This window comes from Lytechinus variegatus, chromosome 4 (assembly GCF_018143015.1).
Source record: "Lytechinus variegatus isolate NC3 chromosome 4, Lvar_3.0, whole genome shotgun sequence".
In the NCBI taxonomy this organism is placed as follows: Eukaryota; Metazoa; Echinodermata; class Echinoidea; order Temnopleuroida; family Toxopneustidae; genus Lytechinus; species Lytechinus variegatus.
Genome location: NC_054743.1, coordinates 53,585,802 through 53,606,812, shown reverse-complemented (window position 1 = coordinate 53,606,812; position 21,011 = coordinate 53,585,802). Strand labels below are relative to the sequence as shown.

Genomic DNA, 21,011 nt, shown 5'->3' with positions numbered 1-21,011 from the left:
TCAAATATTCTCAATTTTTCTCCTTTGCAGAAAACCAACATTGTCATGGCCAGGAATATGAAAGGCATCTTGCACGATGTAATTCTTCTATTGAGCATCTCCTTGTCTCTCTGGAGTCTTTCTATTGGATGTTTATGTAATACTTACAAAGATATATCACCAGAACCAACAATATTTGAATCAAAAGTGTAAGATCCCCCCCCCCCTCCGCGGGTTAGGCTCAGTTACATTCCAAATACATTCCTAATAACATTCCAGAGATGATCCAGCTTCTAATTCACATTACAATAACCTGCTTAAGCTAGTCCAATGAAAAGTTATTGCCAAGTTGATTATAATTTGGTCACTAACTGGCTTAAGCAGGTTATTGTAATGTTAATTAGAAGCTGGATCTTCTCTGGAATGTAATTGAGCTCAACCCTGCCCCCCCCCCTCCTCTCTCTCTCTGTCTTTCCCTACAGTAGAAAAACTAATAAAAAAAAAACCTTCAATCAAGATTTCACTGTCATGATAGATTCACTCTTTGAGGGCAATAGAAGATATATTCCATCATTTAATACTTCTCATGGTTTTTAAACAATTCAATTGCTTTTATCATTGTACTGTATATTAGACAGAGGGGTGGATTTGTGTTTACAGATATTTCAGCCGTATCATTCCAAAGTCCGTAATCCTATATTATAATGAAATTAGAAGCCATTAAATAGAAGGTACTGTCAAAAGGTCAGATGAAGTATAGAATCATCATTCAAGAAAGGATTTGTTTTGTTTTATTGATCTCCTTATCAGTTATTTTAATATTGATATTCAGTATACGAGATTCATTTTTGCCTTGCCTGCATAGTAGAGCGAGACTATAGGTGTCGCTTTTCCGACGATTGAAATCTTATTGAAATCTGAACATCGAGGTTAAGCTTTGAAATGTCATCATAACTTAGAAAGTATATAAACCTAGTTCATGAAACTTGGCTCGGGTACTCGGGTATTACTAAACATTCCGCTCGAGTTTCAGGTCACATGATTAAGGTCAAAGGTCATTTATGGTCAATGAACTTATAGACGATGTTGGGGGAATCAATTATCGAATTCTTAACTAAGGTTAAGTTATTGAGATGTCATAACTTAGAAAGTAAATAGACCTAGTTCATGAAACTTGGACATAAGGGTATTGGAATATTACTAAACATCCTTCCTGAGTTTCAGGTCGCATGACCAAGGCCAAAGGTCACTTAGGGTCAACGAGCTTTGACCATGTTGAGGGTATTCGCGATATTGTCATAATAACTTTACAAGTTTCTGGATTTGGTTCACGAAACTTGGACATACGAGCAATCATGTATCCAGAAAATCCCCTTTGCGCGTTTCAGCAATATGAACAAGATCAAAGGCCATTTAGGTCAATGAACTCTGCCCATGTTGGCGGCATTTGTTGAATTTGCATCTAGTTCATGAAACAAAGACATAAGGGTAATCAGGCGTAGATGATTGTTTTGCACACATTCTTAGGTCACAAGATCATGGTTAAAGGCCATTATGGGTCAATGGAATATTTTATTATCATGTGAATGTTTTCTTTCAATTCAATTCTTTTATTTCATTTCCATTCAAAACGATAAAAATTATAGCTTGGCACCGCTCCCATCAGTTGTGGGGTTGAAAAATAATACAGTATATATGGGGAAATAAAATGTTCAAATGAAGTTGGGAATAACAAACTCAATCACACATCAAACAGAAGCATACGGAGAGGAGAAGAGGGAACTTAACTAAGACACAGGAACAAATAGAACTTTGAAGTCTGATGGTGCACTGTTTAATATCTCGGCTGTTTTGCCTCAGCTGAAATCAAATCATTCTATAATTTACATCAATATCTAAATTAGAAATAACAACTAATCAAACTAAAGAAAATGGAAGGATCAAACTAAAATGTAAGAACCAAATTCATAAGATAAACCAATAAGGAATGAGATGAGATGACAAAGATGTCTGGTGATTATGTAATAATGGAAGTAGAAACTAAGGAGTCAGGTGAGGGATGGAATGAGTGGAACACCTGAAGAGAGAATAGAGAAGGAATGAAGATGACAAAAGAGAATTGGAGGAAAGCCATTCAGAGAAGAATGAATGAATGAATGACAACTGAATATCATTAAACTCAAATAACCTATAAGTTCAGACTGCAAGGGCAGTGCTGAAAAGAAATGCAAATGAACTAAAGTCTAGACAGAATAGAAATGTAAAACAGCTGAAGAATTAAAAGTCAAAAGGAATAAACAAAATCTGAAAATGACAAAATAATCATCCTACAATAATACAAAGTAATATAAAGCAATACAAATCAAGTACAGTTTTACAGAAGGGCATTCTTACTTCGTATAACAGAAAAAACAGTATAATATAGAGCATAAATGGAAATGAAGGGGATCCACTAAAAAGCAAAGCTTGTAGAGTGCGGATCTCCTTGGAAATGAAGAAATTATAGTTGACTTATTCTTATATGCGTACATGCCTGTGTTACAGGAAAGAAAAAGAGAACAAAAGAAATCATATTGATGCAAACATAATTACTGAACAAATGCAAAGCTTTTCACACAAAGAGGTCTTCGCTGTATAGGATATGTTGCGCAAGACAGAAAAAAAAACAGAGAGAGGGGATGACAAGACATAGAAGACAAGACAAAACAAGATAAGAGACAGGACAGTACAAGACAAGATAACTTTTTTTTTTAAAGGAGGAAAACTAAGAATTGGAAAGGGCTGACCATGAACCAGCTCGATCTGGTGAAATAACAAAAGGTGATATAACTGGACAATATCAGATGAAAAAAGATAAAACAATAAAAGTGAAAAATGTTAAGATTATAACCAAGATAATGACGAATTATAGGAATTAAGCAGGATAAGTTTGAGTTTACGTTTGAATGAATTTAAGGAGACACTGTCTATAACATTATTAGCTAGAGAGTTCCAGAATTTAGGACCTTTGAATAGGAATGTATTTTTGGCCAGTAAAGTTCTGTAAAGTGGAATGTGAAGTTCGTCAGAGTGTCTCGTAGGGTAGTTATGATAATATTGATTTTTAGGGAACATTATTATTATAACTATACATGAAGTGCCCTAACTGTAGTAAATACAGGTCTTTGACTTTCAACAGTTTACTTTCTAGAAAAAGTGGGTCCGTATGAGAACGGAAACATGTACTATAAGTAATACGAAGTGCTTTCTTTTGCAAAAGCAACAATTTATCTAGTAAATATTGATGGGTATCACCCCAAATAAGAATCCCGTAGTTTAAATAAGGCAAGATTAAGGATGAGTAGACCATGATTAATGATGTGGAGGGAATGCAAAGTTTTAGCCTATTAAATAATACCTATATTTCGTGAAATTATTTTGGATATATTTTCAATATGATTTTTCCAAGAAAGTTGACTGTCAACTGTTATTCCAAGAAATTTGGTGTAAGGTACTTTTTCTACTGGGGTATTATAAAACATAATGTTCATCGGTAACTTGTCTTTCGTGAATAATCATTCAACAGCACTGCTGCTATATCGAATCGCGCAATGCAGGCGAGACTGCCAGACGCCTTCCACTTATTTTTTAATGTTGTTCATCATAAAATGCTGAATGTATTTATTTAGTGTAGTTAAAGCAAACAAAGTGCCATATTGAATATCGTATTACTAGAAATACTTTTGTTTGATACGGGCATCACTTGTTTAAAGCTACATGTAACCATGATCATGCCGAAATTCTGCTTGCTTTTAGTTTTCTTTCTTAATCAAGATATAGACAATAGTTTTTTATAAACCCATTGTGAGCTGCCTCTATCTTTCCTTTGCTAAACGATTCACATGTGCATTCAGAATTTCACTATTAGGTAGCATGGAAAAGTGATCAATTTTGTTTCGCAAACTTTCTTTGACAAGCATGTATAAAAAGGATTAAAACAATCTCTTTGTCATAGATTACCAAGAAATTCCAAAAAAATTTACATGTAATGCGTATGAAAAAAAAATACATGAGGGGAAAAATGTGTTCACTCTACAATGGGACACATCTCCATCTTCAGTCAATTTTACTGATCACAAGGTACAAATTTTGGTCAAGATAGAGCAGATGAACCCCCCCCCCCCCTCTTATCCGTGCCTGACTCAAAATACATTACTCAATCTCTTTTGATGCAGACTTCCAGAAGATGATTGCTGCAAAGCTTCCATTGGAAATGGTTACCTAGCAACGACAGTGTACACAGACACTATTTATAAGAATGGTCTTTACAATGGAAGGAATGGTGAGAGTGACAGAGCAAGAATACCATCTACAATCGCCATAAAGATTCAGCAATCACTACCTGAGATCAAGAACTCCTACCTGTTAGATGTATTGAATGGTAAAATACGATTCTGTAGTACAAGTAGTACGTTTGAAGATTATAAATTCAAGATGAGGTTTTAAAGTATAAGACCAAACATTTGAAGATTAGACATTCAGGATGAGGGTTTGAAGTACAAGATCAAACGCTTGAAGATTAGATATTCATGATGAGGTTTTGAAGTATAAGACCGAACGTTTGAAGATAAGAAATTCAGGATGAGCGTTTGAAGTATAAAACCAAACGCTTGAAGATTAGAAATCCAGGATGAGGCTGAACTTACTTTGTAATTTTTAATTTTCTTGTCATAGGCACTTTTTTTCACCTGATAGAGACTCCTCAAGCTTACATAGAACAGAGACTGTATGCCCATCAGGTCTTAACAAGACTGCTTGTAAATGAGATCACGATTAAAAGGAAATTTGTGAGTATGGAGCAACCAGTGTTCCTGACCCTGTCTAACAATCTTGGCTTCAAAAGTGAAGATATTGAGTTCAGCATAGCACCACCATCTTCAGACCAAGGCCCATGGTATTAGTATTTCTATATTAATGATCATTTTAATGATATGTATAAAATAATTTATTGAGGCTTTTTCTGTATTGTCTATCTACACACCTTTTCCAAACTTATGTTATGTACCTATTGAATCAAGGACATTTGTATTACTGAGCATGAGTCTTTATATCTTTTTTCACCCTGACAAAAATTATATCCTAAAAATATTTTGAAATATTGAAGATTTGAGGGATATCTATCAAAAGATTTTAAAAAGTTAGAATTTCATTTTTTTTACTTATTCGGCTTCTGATTATCGGGGCTTATTTAGTAAGCCTAGCTTGAATACCACTCTGGTAAAGGGGGGTTCCCCGCTTAAAGCGGGGCTCCCCGCTAGATGCGGGGCTCCCGGCTGAAAGCCTGGAAAACATCGCTATGTATAAAACATGTATTAAAAAATTCCTCTCCTCTATTTTCTCTTTCTCTCCTGTCCGCTTATCCGCCTTCCTACCGGTTATTTGTTTACGGCATCAATCAATTTTTTGTGCATTATATATTCTTTCCAGGTCATTTTATAAATTTTCTCCTTTTATACACATCATTGAATCCAGTTTGCTTGAGTCCACGATGGCATGTGTTCTACCTGCGTTCAGCAGCACCCATCCATCTTCTCATGGCATTCTCCCTTTTTTTTCCGTCTCTTTTTTTATGGGGGGGGGGAGGGGTGGGGAAGGGTGGATATATTTCAGGACGGGTTGTCTTGTCCTATACAAACTATATTTTTTGATAACTTCGTATTTTTTGTATTATTTCTCTTATTAATCTCTCTCGTTTTTTCTCATTTGATTACATACATCTGTATTTGTACTGTGTTATTAAATGGTTGTGTTATCTGTTTTTTTTTTGAGGGGCCCACATTGTACAAGCATTGCTTTTTAGTGGGTCCCTCCATTTCCATCTTAAGTTAATTTGTATTGAAAAATAGTATACTTATTCAAAACCTCCAATGTGTTGCCCAAATTGTCTAAGTGTTTTTTTTTTACACAACATATATTATTTTTCTTTGCAACGGATACAAATATTTATGTTTATATAATTAAAGTATACAATTTGTGTTTGTTTGATGGAAGTGAAATAAATGAATTTGAATTTGAAAATTTATGACTTTATATACGAGCGAGTAACTTTCCATGTATTTTGAATTTAAAAATATCGATGACATGTCAAAAAATTGTGTTTTTTATGGTTTTCAGTATATCAACAGACAAATTATTTCACACGAGCTCTGAGTCCTAATAGAAGACAATTTTTAGTCACCATGAACCATTTAAATTTGATGTATGGCGCTATAGCCTCTCTGTAAATTAACCAATCTTTTGATTATTTACATGTGCTTTAAATATTATTGAAGCTAGCGTGTGTAAAAATATCGTTTATTTTGACTGAGTGGAATTTGTGCAGTGCCCTTGTAAAGTTTGATAAGTTTCCTTAGGAACCCACTTTATTATCATTCTCACCGCTAATCATTATCATCATCACCATCATCATTATCTTTCCTATGATCATTTATATCGTGAAAACACTTTCACATGAGTTCTAGTTTTTACCTTTCATGTAATTTAAATTCAGGTCTTCATGGGGAAAGACCAAGATATCAGAGACCACAAGTAGTACCACCCAACCAGTCTTCACTTTCTGGACAACAATACCAGACAACATAACCCTTCCTTCAAATGTCTACTCCAAGACATGGACTTTCATCACTTCTGTTTCTGATAACCAAGATGATGCCGAGACCATGTATATTGTTGGTCGGGGCCAGGCACAGAAGGGTGAGCTATTCAAGACACATCAGGAGGCTTGGAAGAAGACATGGAGCAAAGGACGTATTCATGTTACAGGGAATATAAAGCTCTCTAAGGCCATCTATGGAAGCATGTACTACATTTTGAGTTCACTTCCACCTGTTGATTATGCAGCAAACAATCCTTTCCTATTTTATGGCCTTAGCCCTGGAGGATTAGCTACTGGTGGCAACCAGAGAGACTACAGGTACTGTATGATAACTTCCTATCGACCTGTCACTTTACAGGTATTTTTGATCCATTCCTATCCTCATGTGACTTGGAGACTACAGGTACTATCTGATCCCTTCCTATCCATATATGATTTAGAGACTACAGGTACTGTCTGATCCCTTCCTATCCATATATGATTTAGAGACTACAGGTACTGTCTGATCCCTTCCTATCCTCATGTGACTTGGAGACTACAGGTACTATCTGATCCCTTCCTATCCATATATGACCTAGAGACTACAGGTACTGTCTGATCCCTTCCTATCCTCATGTGACTTAGAGACTACAGGTACTGTCTGATCCCTTCCTATCCATATATGACCTGGAGACTATAGGTACTGTCTGATCCATTCCTATCCTCATGTGACCTGGATACTACAGGTACTGTCTGATCCCTTCCTATCCTCATGTGACCTAGATACTACAGGTACTGTCTGATCCCTTCCTATCCATATATGACCTACAGACTACAGGATCTTGCAAAATTGGATTTGAGATTTTCATATTTTGCTTACGTGTAAAGTCTATGGGGGAATAGTAACTCAATTGGTAAGGCATCAGACTTGCGTCTCAAGGGTGTTTGATTCAAGCCCAAGGATGAACATGATTTTTTTTCTTTTTAACATTTCGAAAATGCTCCTTTATGACCATTACAAGGTATATAAGTTAAAATATTGCACAATTATATAAGAGAGATCAATATCCCCTTTTCATATAAGATATACCATATGACCTACACCTTTTACCACAACTTTCTCATTTCCCTCTTTTTCAAGAGTGTTCAACAAGTTCTTTTCGTAAGAAAAGTTCAGTTTTTATTGTGATGATCATATTGATCTGAATTAACATGGTGATCGTATTCATGGTCATGAGAATCAGAGACAGGTCACCTAATTCGTCCTCATGACGAATTAAAATTCTAGTTATTATTATTATTATTTACTATTATCATTATTATTATCATTATCATTATTATTATTAGTAGTAGTAGTATCATTACTGTATGTGTCCCATGATGGCATCTTCCACTTCCCAGAAGTGTTCCTACGTGAACGGTTGGTGGTTAAGTGAGCAATATTAAAACCATTCTAATTTGCCCATAGTTTGACTTAGACACTCTTTTAATAACAGACTGCAACTGGAGGCATTTTGGGTTGAACATTTTCTCAATTATGCACCATGGATGGAAGCTATATGCTGCCTTAACAGACATTGGCTAAAGATACATCCTGTGTAAAATATTTCAAGTCATAAACTACATGTTTGCTAGATAGAGCTACCTTGAGAAAATACATGTACTAAATTATCTTTTCTCTATTTCAATCAATGTGTATATTTGGTCAAACTATTTTGTGACACCCTTTCAAAGTATTACACTATATGAAGCATCGTGTGGTGTACTGATCAACAGCATTGTGCATATGATGCACCCTATCATGAAAATATGTTATATTTCAGGTTGAGAAATGTAACACACTATTTGTTGTCTGATATCAAAGCAAGATTACTTGTTCAGGAACCTTTTTTAACCCACTTTGTCCATAATTATGAGCATGTTGTCTACCCTTTAATGACAGAGCCCCCCCCCCCCTCCTCACCGTTAGGGGGTAATTATGTTGCTTGTAAACCTTAACCATACATTATCCAGAAATCCTGTGATGATTTCTACCAGCATTCTGTAGGTATCATTGATTGTATTCTGTATGTATCATTGAATGCATTCTGTAGGTATCATTGATTGCATTCTAAAGGTATCATTGATTGCGTTCTAAAGGTGTCATTGATTGCATTCTAAAGGTATCATTGATTGCATTTTGCAGGTATCATTGAATGCATTCTGTTGGTGTCATTGATTGCATTCTAAAGGTATCATTGATTGCATTCTAAGGGTATCATTGATTGCGTTCTAAAGATATCATTGATTGCATTTTGTAGGTGTCATTGAATGCATTCTGTTGGTGTCATTGATTGCATTCTAAAGTTATCATTGATTGCGTTCTGTAGGGGTCATGTATTTTGGGACCAAGAAACCTGGATGTATCCACCAATGCTGATACTGTATCCAGAGTTGGCTCAAGCTATGATCAAATCTAGAACTATGCATCTACAGGCTGCAAAGGAGTATGCAGTACAGACTGGGGAAAAGGGAGCACGCTTCCCATGGGAAATGGCTTATACAGGTAAAATGCAACTAGACCTTTGTATCTAACCATTTACCTATGAAGAGAAGGACGATTAACGCGAGTCTTTCTTAGACTGTTATAAATGCAATCATGATGGTCACCTTCATCGGATTATGTGCATCTTAAAGAGAACTTAGAAAGAAAATTGACCTAGTTCATAAAACTTGGACATGAGGGTAATCAAGTATTACCGAACATCCTGCCTGAGTTTCAGGTCACATGACCAAGGTCAAAAGTCACTTAGGGTCAATGAACTTTGGCCAAAAATGGTGGTATTTTTGGAATTGTCATCATAACTTACAAATTCTATGAATCTAGTTCATGAAACTTAATCTCAAGAGCACTCAAGTATCCCTGAACATTCTGTGCGAGTTTCAGGTCACATGACCAAGGTCAATAGGGTCAACAATCATTGGTAATGTTGGGGGTATTTGTGGAATTATCATTATAACTTTAAAAGTTTCATGGATCAAGTTTATGAAAGTTGGACATAAGAGTAACCACATGTATCCCTAAATATCCTGTGCGCGTTTCAGGACACATTACCAAGATCAAAGGTCATTTAAGGTGAATGAACTTTGGCCGTGTTGGGGGAAAGTTTATTGATCTAGTTCATGAAACATAGACATAAGGGTAATCAAGTATGAATTATTGTTTTGGACACGTCTTAATTAGGTCACATAATCATGGTCAAAAATCAGTTAATGTCAATGGACATAGTATTATATTATTATATGAATGTTTTCTTTTGTGAATAATCATTCAAAAGCTGTTTTCATAGTCAGCACTGCTGATAAATCAAATAGTGTAATGCAGGCAAGACTTCCAGAGGCAATGTGATTCGAATCTGCAAACTTCCGCTCACACAGATAGATCTTAATAACATTGAGAGCCATACAATCTCTGCATACTATTAATTAGCCATTTATCTGGAAAGATTGGGAAAACCTGGGGAAAATTGGGGTTATAAATTAAACAATCGCAATATTGCCTCTATCTTAGAATATGCACTTTCACAAATAAAACACATGGAACTAAGAAAACCAAAGGTAAACAAGAACTGCACATCAATTTTCCAAGAAGTAAGTAATATGTGCATACAATTAGTGAAATTAAATTAGTGATATGACGGTCACAGAATCGAAGTAGACTAATATGAAGAGAATTTTACAGTCACCTGTTTGTGAATTCATTGCCAAACCGATGAATGTCTATATTTCTTCAAAGTTCCGTAATCTAACAAATGATTAAACATTTGCTCTCAAGACAAGAAAAATATTGCAAGAGTTATCTCAAAAGTTTTGGCTCCTGATTCCTCAGCTTTTAGGGTATACGCCTTTTTAGGGGTGGTCCAGGCTGAAAGTATTTATAGCTTAATAAATAGAGTAGCATTCACTAAGCAAAATGCCGACAATTTCGTCAAAATCGGACAACAAATAGCAAAGTTATTGAATTTCAAAGTTAAGTAATATTTTGTAAAAACAGTCGTCATTAATATTCATTAGGTGGGCTGATGTCACGTCTCCACTTGTTCTTTTGTATTTTATTATATGAAATTAGGTTTATTCAAATTTTTCCTCCAAGAACTAGAAAAATTGGATTGACAACTGATTTAGTGCATTAGATATTTATTGCTGCATCTTATTTCACTATAAGGGAGACATTTTATTCACACAAGTATGAAATAATGAAAAAAATATGATTTCATGTAATAACATAAGAAAACGGAAAGTGGAGATGTGACATCATCAGCTCGCCTAATGCATATTCATGACGACTGTTTTCAGAAAATATTGCTAAACTTTAAACTTCAATAACTTTATTATTTGTTATCCGATTTTGATGAATTTTCAGCGTTTTGCTAAGTGAGTTCTACTCTGTGTATTAAGCTATAAATATTTTCAGCCTGGACCACCCCTTTAAACCCAATATGTAAATATTTATATTTTTCATAACAAATTGATTTATGTATGAATTTGTGTTTACGAAAAAAATGTAATGAAATGGAAGAAAATAAATGTTTTATTTGAATTGAATGTGACCCGAGTGCCATAATGATCGGGTCATAGACATTCTTGTATCACCCTTTTTCCTGACTGAGGGAATGTTTGAATGCCTGGATTTATATCAAACCTCACTGTACGGCTCTCTGTCCAGCATTCGTACCTTGTTGATGATTTCAAGGCAATTCAATGTGGATGTGCTGAGAAACCTCAGAAGATGTGGCACAAGGGCGTCAGTGTTTTAGATTCCTGACACAAACCATTAGTTTTCTGTCCTTGACAAGAAATCAAATAAATAGGACCAGTGATATCTTTCTTCTTTGTTTTGTCCTTAGAACAATGAAGTACTGTCTTAAGTCAAATGGGTAATGTCCTCCAGAAAAAAAGATTTTTTTTTGTAATTTTATACTATTTTCAACTCAAGAAATACAAAAACACGCGAAAACATGCACAAGCAAATATATCAACAATTTTAATTATGGATTAAATGACAGGACATTAAAATATGCTCAAATAATTGGAACATGATACTGATAATAATAATAATAATAATAATAATATGTCCATTTATATGGAGCAATTATGTGCATGCTACTATATGAAACAAAGTATGGAATTACCATTGTTTTAACACTTTGCGGTTCAGTCAAGGTGGTCCTGCAAATCTTTAAAAATTAAAATATTTTTAATTCAAACAATAAAAAAATAGATAGTGAGGGACATCGTCGACTCTCATTTGAATATCATTGAAATGTGCAAATAACTCTCTTGTGAAAAATAAGCGAAATTTTGAAAATGTCATAACTTTCTTATTTTTTTATCCGATTTGATGAAAATTTTCAGCATTATGCTTGTTTGATTATTCTCTTTTAATCCAAATCCACTTTTTTCTGGGGTGGACTTTCCCTTTGAAAAATAAGAACCATTCATGGGCTTCATAATATTGCAATTCAACAAGCATTTTTATGAATCTGAAACTGCTACAGGGCATCCAAAATACACCTCATCATAAGAACAATGGAAGTTGATGTCTGCATGGAGCCTTATGAATAAAGACTGTAGCCCGGCGCACATTATGCAATTCGTTGCAATCTTAATTTCATAGAAATTGTAATAACCTTTGAGATCCAGTCGATAAAATCTTAGAATTTAGAATAATGGTAAGGACTCCTAAAAAGTTTTGTCTCCTTGTAGGAATAAAAGCAAATCCAAGTTTAAATCGCAATGACGTTATCATCAGCTGCAACTTTAAAGCAAAATTATGATTTTACTATTCTTAACACAATGCCAAACTTCAAATAAAATGATTTTTACTTTTTTCAACCTTAACATTAAATGCATAATGTAATTTAGTAAAAACATCACATAGTGTGCGCTGGTGCAATTACATTGCCAATCTTTATATAACATGTGGATCAGCATCCAATTCAAAACAAAGTATCCATTGTTACAATAATGGAAATTAAAGTTACCATAGTTCTATATGAATCCTACCCAGTTATTAGCAGATTGTTATGTATCCCCCCCCCCACCTGAGAAATCTAAAGATATAACTTTTTTTTTCATTTTGCAGGATTTGATGTGTGCCCCGCCCCGAAACCAGCTGAGTATGAGATACATCTTAATGGTGACATTTCATTTGCTGTGCAGCAGTATCTTTATGCAACCAATGATACTAATTTCTTGACTAATGACAAGGGATATGAGTTAGTCCAAGAATTAGCCAACTATTGGGCAGGTAGAGTCACCTATGATGACTACAAAGAGGCATATACAATATTAGGTATTACTTTTACATCACATTTTCTGACCACTCAAACCACATTTTCTGCATAAATGCAAGATACAATGTGCAGAAAAGTGGGTGAATATATTAAGAATGTGGAGCGTTGTGGCCCAGTGGATTAGTCTCCGGACTTTGAAACAGTGGGTCGTGGGTTCGAATCCCAGCCATGGCGTAATTTCCTTCGGAAAGAAATTTATCCACATTGTGCCGCTCTCGACTCAGGTGAGGTGAATGGATACCCGGTAGGAAGAAATTCCTCGAAATGCTCGAGCGCCCGATCAAGGTAGCCGTGCTAAAGCAGGGGTAATAATAATAGCAGGGCCCGCTGAGAGAACAGTTTTCGGAACTGAAGTGGCTACCCTGGGTATATATGCCACTATCATTATTATCATTATTATAGAATTTTAATAGCATTCTTGTTTGATGTTCTGCATTGATAAGTTAAAGGAACTTACTAGTATGTGTGGCATCAAAAGACATGAAGTTTTTTTTTACAATCGCTTTGTGCTTAATCTGCCCATTGTTTTGTCTTCAGTATAATACGTAGATGAGTAATAAATGATTGCGTTGGGATTTCTGGATGAAAGACGTTGTTCTGCCTTTGGTTAAGATTATTAACAACTTGTTTGCTCTGACAATATTACAATCTAACCTGGAGTGAGGAATATAAGCAATAAGCTCATTTTTCATTTTCCATCATTATAATGGCTGCAGTGTGATAGAAGAATAAAATGTACTCTATTCACTCAGTTATAAATTCAAAGCAAGGTGCTTGCCTAATACCTCGGTCACATTTGTTCTACGGCGGCCGTTCGGCGAGTCGAAAACAGCCGGTTTTTTTTTTCATTTTTATTCGAACCAACTATATTTAGCTTGCACAAAAAATGTTAAAATGGCTGTTTTCCACTCGCCGTACGACCGCCGTAGAACAAATGTGACCGAGGTATTATTCACAACATCACAAGATTCATTGATTATAGATCGGAGTTTAATTATTTGTCTTATTTCAATACCTTATATTTTCATCAACTATTATTTGTGTATTGTATGTATCAATTATCTTTGTAATTGTATATAATTTAGCTGTATACTGCTATGTGCAATGTTTTTTTAAACTGAAATAAATAAAAATAAAATAATATCCAAGTGGAACCAGATGTACTATTGTACTTTTAAAGAAATCCCTATAATTAAAAATTTGACATATTTTCGGTGACATAGGCATATGCTAGCTGATTTAAAGATTAACTTAATAAATTAATTTCTAGCAATTTTGGGGAAAATTTTGATTGCATTGCACAGGGTTATATATATTGTAAGATTTTGGAATCCTCAGACTGGATGCGAAGGTATCAAGGTAGATTGCTGTAGACCTTCTTAAATCTCACAATAATTGTTTTCTTTGACACAACAAGCATTCCCCTGTGTTTATTTATAAAGATGTGATGCCCCCTGATGAAGATCATGCACCTGTTGATAACTCTGTCTATACCAATGCCGTGGCCCAGATAGCCCTGCGTCTCCCGTACTATGCAGCATCTCTCCTTGACCAGAAGCTACCAGATACCTGGTCTAAGATTGCTGACAATATGCATATCATGTATGACCAGGAGAATGATTATCATCCAGAGTTTGAAGGATATGAAAGAGGTATATATTGAATTTTGGATTGAATCTTTAACAGGAGGACTTTCATAGATAATATAGTGAGTTATTTATGTTACATTGTAGGTTATAACAATAATCATAGTCTATAAAGATCTATATGTAGTCCATTTTCATGCCTATAGGACGGGTCAAAGCTAAACGGACACCTCTAGCTTGTACAAAAACAGTAAGAGAACAAATAGAAAGAAAGCTCAACGCGATAAAAAAAAGAAGTTAACATCAGATTTCAGACCTCATTCTTACTTTTAATAATTTTGCAGGTACTATAGTCAAGCAAGCTGATGTGATTCTTCTGGGTTACCCCATTATGTATGAAATGGATCAATCCACGCGGGTCAATGATCTTAGGTATTATGAGACATACACAGAGCACACAGGACCTGCCATGACATGGGGGATGTTTGCTGTGGGGTGGCTCGAACTTGGAGACAAGCAGAGGGCAGAAGATCTTTTCTCTGAAAGCTTCTTGAATATAAGAGAACCTTTCAAGGTATTCATGAGAAATTATTATTAAGGTGTAGATGGTGATGATGATGATAATGATGATGATGATGATGGTGGTGGTGATGACGATTGTTATCTGCAAACACACCTCATGAAAGACGATTTTGGTCATCATGTCTTCCAACTAATGAAAATTTTCTTGATCGCTTTGCTCGCCCGCATTTGGATATTAACTGTAGTTCAGTAATTTATAACACAACATATTCATTATTATAGCCATTGAAAAAAATCCTTAGAGACTTTAACTGAAAATATTATGTACATGGTTATATATATACCCCCGCATACTGATAGCCTTAGGTGTTGGGATGTACCCAAAATTGTTAATTTCCATGTAAACATATTGCTTCACCCCCCCCCCACTCCGCGGACCGGATTTACGCAAGTGCATGGTTTCATTACATAGAGTTACCTCCACGGACTATATCTCCCTGGTTTTGATAATGACCAATACATGTTTGAATCACTATCTCGATAAACGTTGAGGGATTAAAACGGAGCATTAGTTACATTTATGATGAGGAGACATCGCTGAGCCAGAAGCCATGCAGTAGCATTAACAAGTTGATGTCTGATTATTTTCTTATGTATAATTTAATATTCTTTATTTTGTCTTACTATTATCCTCACCACTGTAGAAATTCTATGGCTATGTCAAATAGCTCCATGCAATTACAGATCGGAAATTGTTCGAAGTTAAAATAATAGTCAACTGTATAACAACATTCGGGAAAAAGGGGGTTTCGAAATAGGACGCATCCAATTTAAACTCGCTTTCCTGCACAACGAAAATTACGATACGGAACCAGCTGCAGATTGTGATTTCGCCTCTGAAAATATGAAGCCTAAACAGAACTCCCCGAACTATGGCGATCGGCGTTCAACGATGTTTTTGAAATTGTTGATTCTGTCTCTGCAATGGAAGGACACCCATAGAGGTCTGTATGATCCCTACGGTCAATGAAATCACACTATAGAGACAATTTAAAGGACAAGTCTACCCCCAACAAAAAACTTGATTTGAATAAAAAGGGAAAAATCCAACAAGCATAACACTGAAAATGTCATCGAAATCGGATGTAAAATAAAAAAGTTATGATATTTTAAAGTTTCCCTTATTTTATTCCTTCTTTAACATATGGAATGACCATTGTTTGAACATTTTGTGGTTCAACCAAGAGGGTCCTTATTATCAAATCTGTGGAAATTGATATATTGTATAATTCAAACAATAAAAAAACAAAAGAAATAGTGAGTGAATGTCAGTCAGTAAGTGATGGACATCATCGACTCTCTCATTTGCATATCACTGAGTTGGCATATAACTGTTTTGTGAAAAATAAGTGAAACTTTAAAATATCTTAACTTTCTTATTTTACACTCTATTGATTCTAATAAACCTCGGTTTGACTTGCCCTTTAATACCTTACACCATACAGATTTGGACGGAGACCGCCCAGGGTACCGGGGCTGTTAACTTCATAACAGGAATGGGAGGGTTCCTGCAGGCAGTTCTTATGGGATATGGTGGACTTCGTCTGCGTCAGGACGGCATAACAATGAAGATTACTCTACCCCAAGACTGTCTTAAACTAAGCTTTACTGGTATCAACTATCTTGGTAACTCCCTAGATATCTCTGGTAACTCAACAGCAATGACCGTAGAGCTTACAGAGCGATTGGAGGATGCTGTTGATTTGGACTTGAAGGTTTCAAATTATACCTTCCTCAGATTATCAATCGGTAAGCAAAAATGTGTTGATTTTTCGATTAAATGTTAAGCAGTGCGGCAAAATCCTAATGAATTTATAAGAATTTCTCATTGCTCAATATATTATACCATTTTAAAAAACCTACCCCTTTCCTAAGATGTTTACTGTTGCCGGCCTCAGCTGTAAGACAGTCTGTCCTGAACTCTCTCTCTTTCATTTTGTTTTGCAGGAGAGCCGATACTGGTCAGTGGTGCCTCTATCAAGATAATGCCCCACAGGAGATGAAATCTTCTTCACCAATATCAAAATTCATTATGAAAAAAGTTAATATGGAAATACTGTGATCGTCATGTGCCATGAATATACTACACTTCTTTACAACTTTATAAACCCCTCAAAAAGTTCTGCAACTCAATATTGAGGGATATATATATTTTTTTACTGATGTATAAAAGATGAAACTGGTATCATTGAAAAGTTTAATTATCCTTCTTTACAATGATGTGCCATCTACTGTGATCATGTAATCATGGATTGTGCAGTTACCCTGAATATAGGGAAAAGTCAGAAGTGGAATTTTGCAAAATGCAATGTTTTCTAACCAGTCTCCATTTCTACAGAATTTTGACCATGCAGGCAGGTGACCGTGAATGTTTTTCATTCTAACCGCTTTTTCATAAAAAATCAGTAACATTGAAATTAACATCTCATCTTTTATTTTTAAATTCAACATCCTAAAACTTTTTTGAAATGACAAGGTTCAACATTATTCCAAACACATTCAATCGATTGCACAAATGATATGTGGATTTTCAGGCATCAATGCATCAACATCATTTAAACTCGGTCCATCCTCGAAACGATTGGAAATTCACTATTAATAATAATAATAATAGGTCCATTTATATAGCGCAGCTACTATGTGCATATACTCTACTGCGCTTTGATAATTGGTATCATATTATTACCCCGGCTGTAGCTGAGCCGCCATATTAATAGGCGCTAAAGCGTTCAAGGAAAAATCCTACCGGGTACCCATTCACCTCACCTGGGTCGAGTGCAGCACAATGTGGATAAATTTCTTGCTGAAGGAAATTACGCCATGGCTGGGATTCGAACCCACGACCCTCTGTTTCAAAGTCCGAAGACTAATCCACTGGGCCACAACGCTCCACATTGGAAAGAACAAATTTTGCATTATTTCATTTTTGACGTCGCTGCATATTTATAATATCTGCACATTCCATGATAACATTAGCATTACAAATGACACGATTGTGAAGAGGAATATTCATGCTTTCCAATGATACCACTTTACCGCTCACACTTGAGTTGCAGAACTTTTTGTGAGGGGTTTATATTTTGTTGAAATTAATGCATGAAAGGTTTTATAAAGGCGGATTATAAATAATGTCATCGAGTCAATTTTTTTCACCCAGATTTATGCAATATATTCCCCTCCCTGCGGACTTACTGTATTATACTTGGACGTTAATGTATATTATTGCAACTTGGTAGCTCAGTTTAGACTGTTTTTATTCTCTCATTTCCCACCTTTTTTTCTCTTTAGATGATTATTATGAAAAGTGTTTATCTGGGACTTGTTTTTAAAGAACTTTGCCTGTGTTCTTTTTGCAACATCACTGCTCAGCTGTATAATATTGTGACGTTGCTATTCAATGCAAAACTGAAGTATTCAGCAACATGCAATCTTAGTTACATCGGTTTTTTTTCTGCCTAAATATTATTATGCATATTTTTTTTTGCAAAATGAAATGTATGATTATGATCCTGAGATCCCATTTGCCATTATTTTCATAGTTTACAATGTACTGTACTGTACCTCAATACCAAAGATTGTACCAAATAAATGAGCATTGTACATGACTTTGTATTCAGTTGTTGCTACCGAGTCTACCTTAAAAATATAAAAAATATCATTATCTTGCCTCATAATTTCTCCATCAAATACTTTATATGGATTTAATCTTCTACATTAAAGTTGTATTTAAATTTTTGCTGGGCATTGGCGTCCTCTTTGGAAATGATTTGTGGTAATGTTTTATGCATAAATATATGTTTTCATTTTAAACACTAGATTATTGCCATGCATTTATATACCGAAGTAAAAAAAAAATTATGAAAGTGCATGAAAATTGAAAGTTTTCTTTCTAAATCTATGTTTGTTACAAACAAGTTAGATAGGAATGTATTAATGCCAAATTTAAAATTAAACCCAAAATTCTAATACAACATAATATCATCGATATTCAAAACTAATCCATTTAATCCTGGTTTTCAGTATGGTGTACCACCTCTTCAAACATGTCAAATTTGGGTTTCTTCAGGTTCAAATTCTCTAGATGGGGATCGCCATTTTCGCGGGGTTAGTTCAAAATTGAGACGTCAACGACGAAGTAATGTATATCTTTAAGTATATATCTACGATTGCCTATTATAGATTCTATTTTACCAATAAAAAATCAAATACACTTATAAGCTCATAAAATCATTATTCAAAATTTGTTCGATATTATTGTTTCAAAATACAGATCGGGAATTTTAATGATTATAGGGGTACTCTATGCTAAAATAAAATGATACAGAAAAACAAATCACTGAAAATTTGATCAAAATTATACAAGGAATAACAAAGTATTTTAAAGGTTTGCATTATTCCGGTGAAGCACTTCTATGCACGTCTTCATGAATATTCAATGAGAAACTGATGATGTCATTCCTAGTTGTTCTTTTATATTCTATATGTATTGCATCAAATTAGGTTTATTCAATTGTTTTCCTTCTAGAATTACCAAAACAAATGGACTGATGTAGTGGATTAGGCTGCAACTTATCTCTTTATAAAACTGACATATCATTCACACATGTGTGAAAAAAAATGAAACAGTCATGAATTCATGTAGTCATGCAGCATATGTCATATACTTCTACGAATTGGCTAAGTCTGAATTTTCACTTTTATATGATTGGTGACATCACAAGGATCAACTTTAAACTTGATGACAAATATCTAATGGTCATCTTGACCATGTGAGGGGTCAAAATGGGGTCTTCTTTATTTTCAATTTTGATGAGTTCATCTTCAGAAGTCCTTAATATCCAGAAGATATTAAGGGTCAAGACAATGTCAGGGAATGGTCAAAGGTCAACAAATTTCCATTGGTAGCCAAAATACACAGTGGTCAGAATCTTAGAAGTTGGTTCTTTATTTTGAAAAGTCTCTATCTAAGAAGGCAATTATTAATTCGATTTAAAAAAGGGTCAATTAATGTGCTCACTTAGGAACAAAATAGATAAACAGAGATAGACGTCGAATACATTCAGTTTGGTATCATAGTATTGCAGGAATACCTTGAAACGACTTGACAAACCCTAATGCTCTTAAAATCGTATCATCTTCATGATGTTATAGGTGCATCCAGCTCTTTCCGAGTTTCTTGATTTAGGAATTCAATTCAAGTTCAATTCTTTTTCAATTTACTAGTCTTTGATATGTAAAGAAACATTTCATCCATTTGCTTTGTACAGAATATTTTAATCAACAGAAAATATTGTAATGCAGTGGGTATATTTTTGTTTTGTAGTGATCTTTATATTATCTATTCAAATAAATTCCATACATACATAATCCAGGAAACAAAATGATAATTGCAGCAGTGCAATACACAAATTAAATAACAGTGTAATAAACATAGCAGGCAAATTGTATCATAACAGAGACATAATCCGAGATCATGCAAATATAACATTTCAACAACTAATGTATGCAACTAAAGCAGATAATAATGATAAAAAAGTTTTAACTACGCAAATTGAAATGAATGTATATGTGTAAAACTATGTTAACGGAGTAAACATATCGATTGATCAGAGCTCCCACTTCAGCTCCTATAAGAAAGATGTCTAAAATCTGATCTGGATTAACTCACTTACGGATAAGATAATGAGGTTAGGATTGAGGATGATATAATAAATTGGGCTCCAATTGCTCCTTCATTTATTTTAATGTGTGACGGTTATATTATTTCTGAAAGACGCAATATCGTTCAGGCATGCTCATTGAAGTCAGTCCATTACTCGATCTCTGGAGCCAAGAAGGACTACACATTTCTGATTATGTGCTGTTATTAACAAGGGTTCTACTATTTTATCAAGTATGTTTTTTCCAGAGCATACA

General features: G+C 34.7%; 1 protein-coding gene across 1 annotated transcript; it reads left to right on the top strand.

The window, feature by feature from the left end:
• Positions 1–35: 35 nt before the first annotated feature.
• LOC121414323 (protein-glucosylgalactosylhydroxylysine glucosidase-like) lies at positions 36–17,722 on the top strand. The gene is made up of 10 exons (XM_041607462.1): positions 36–188; positions 4,194–4,399; positions 4,693–4,912; positions 6,509–6,931; positions 8,962–9,137; positions 12,717–12,926; positions 14,370–14,579; positions 14,858–15,087; positions 16,541–16,844; positions 17,043–17,722. Exons 1-10 carry the CDS (start codon positions 46–48, stop codon positions 17,096–17,098), a joined length of 2,178 nt encoding a protein of 725 aa, XP_041463396.1. The 5' UTR covers positions 36–45; the 3' UTR covers positions 17,099–17,722.
• Positions 17,723–21,011: the final 3,289 nt, after the last annotated feature.

Coding starts and splice junctions, on each gene's coding strand:
- LOC121414323 (XM_041607462.1), top strand. CDS start 46: ATGGCCAGGAATATGAAAGGCATCTTGCACGATGTAATTCTTCTATTG. Junction 9,138..12,716: donor ATGGGAAATGGCTTATACAG/GTAAAATGCAAC, acceptor TTCATTTTGCAG/GATTTGATGTGTGCCCCGCC. Junction 12,927..14,369: donor AGAGGCATATACAATATTAG/GTATTACTTTTA, acceptor TTATTTATAAAG/ATGTGATGCCCCCTGATGAA.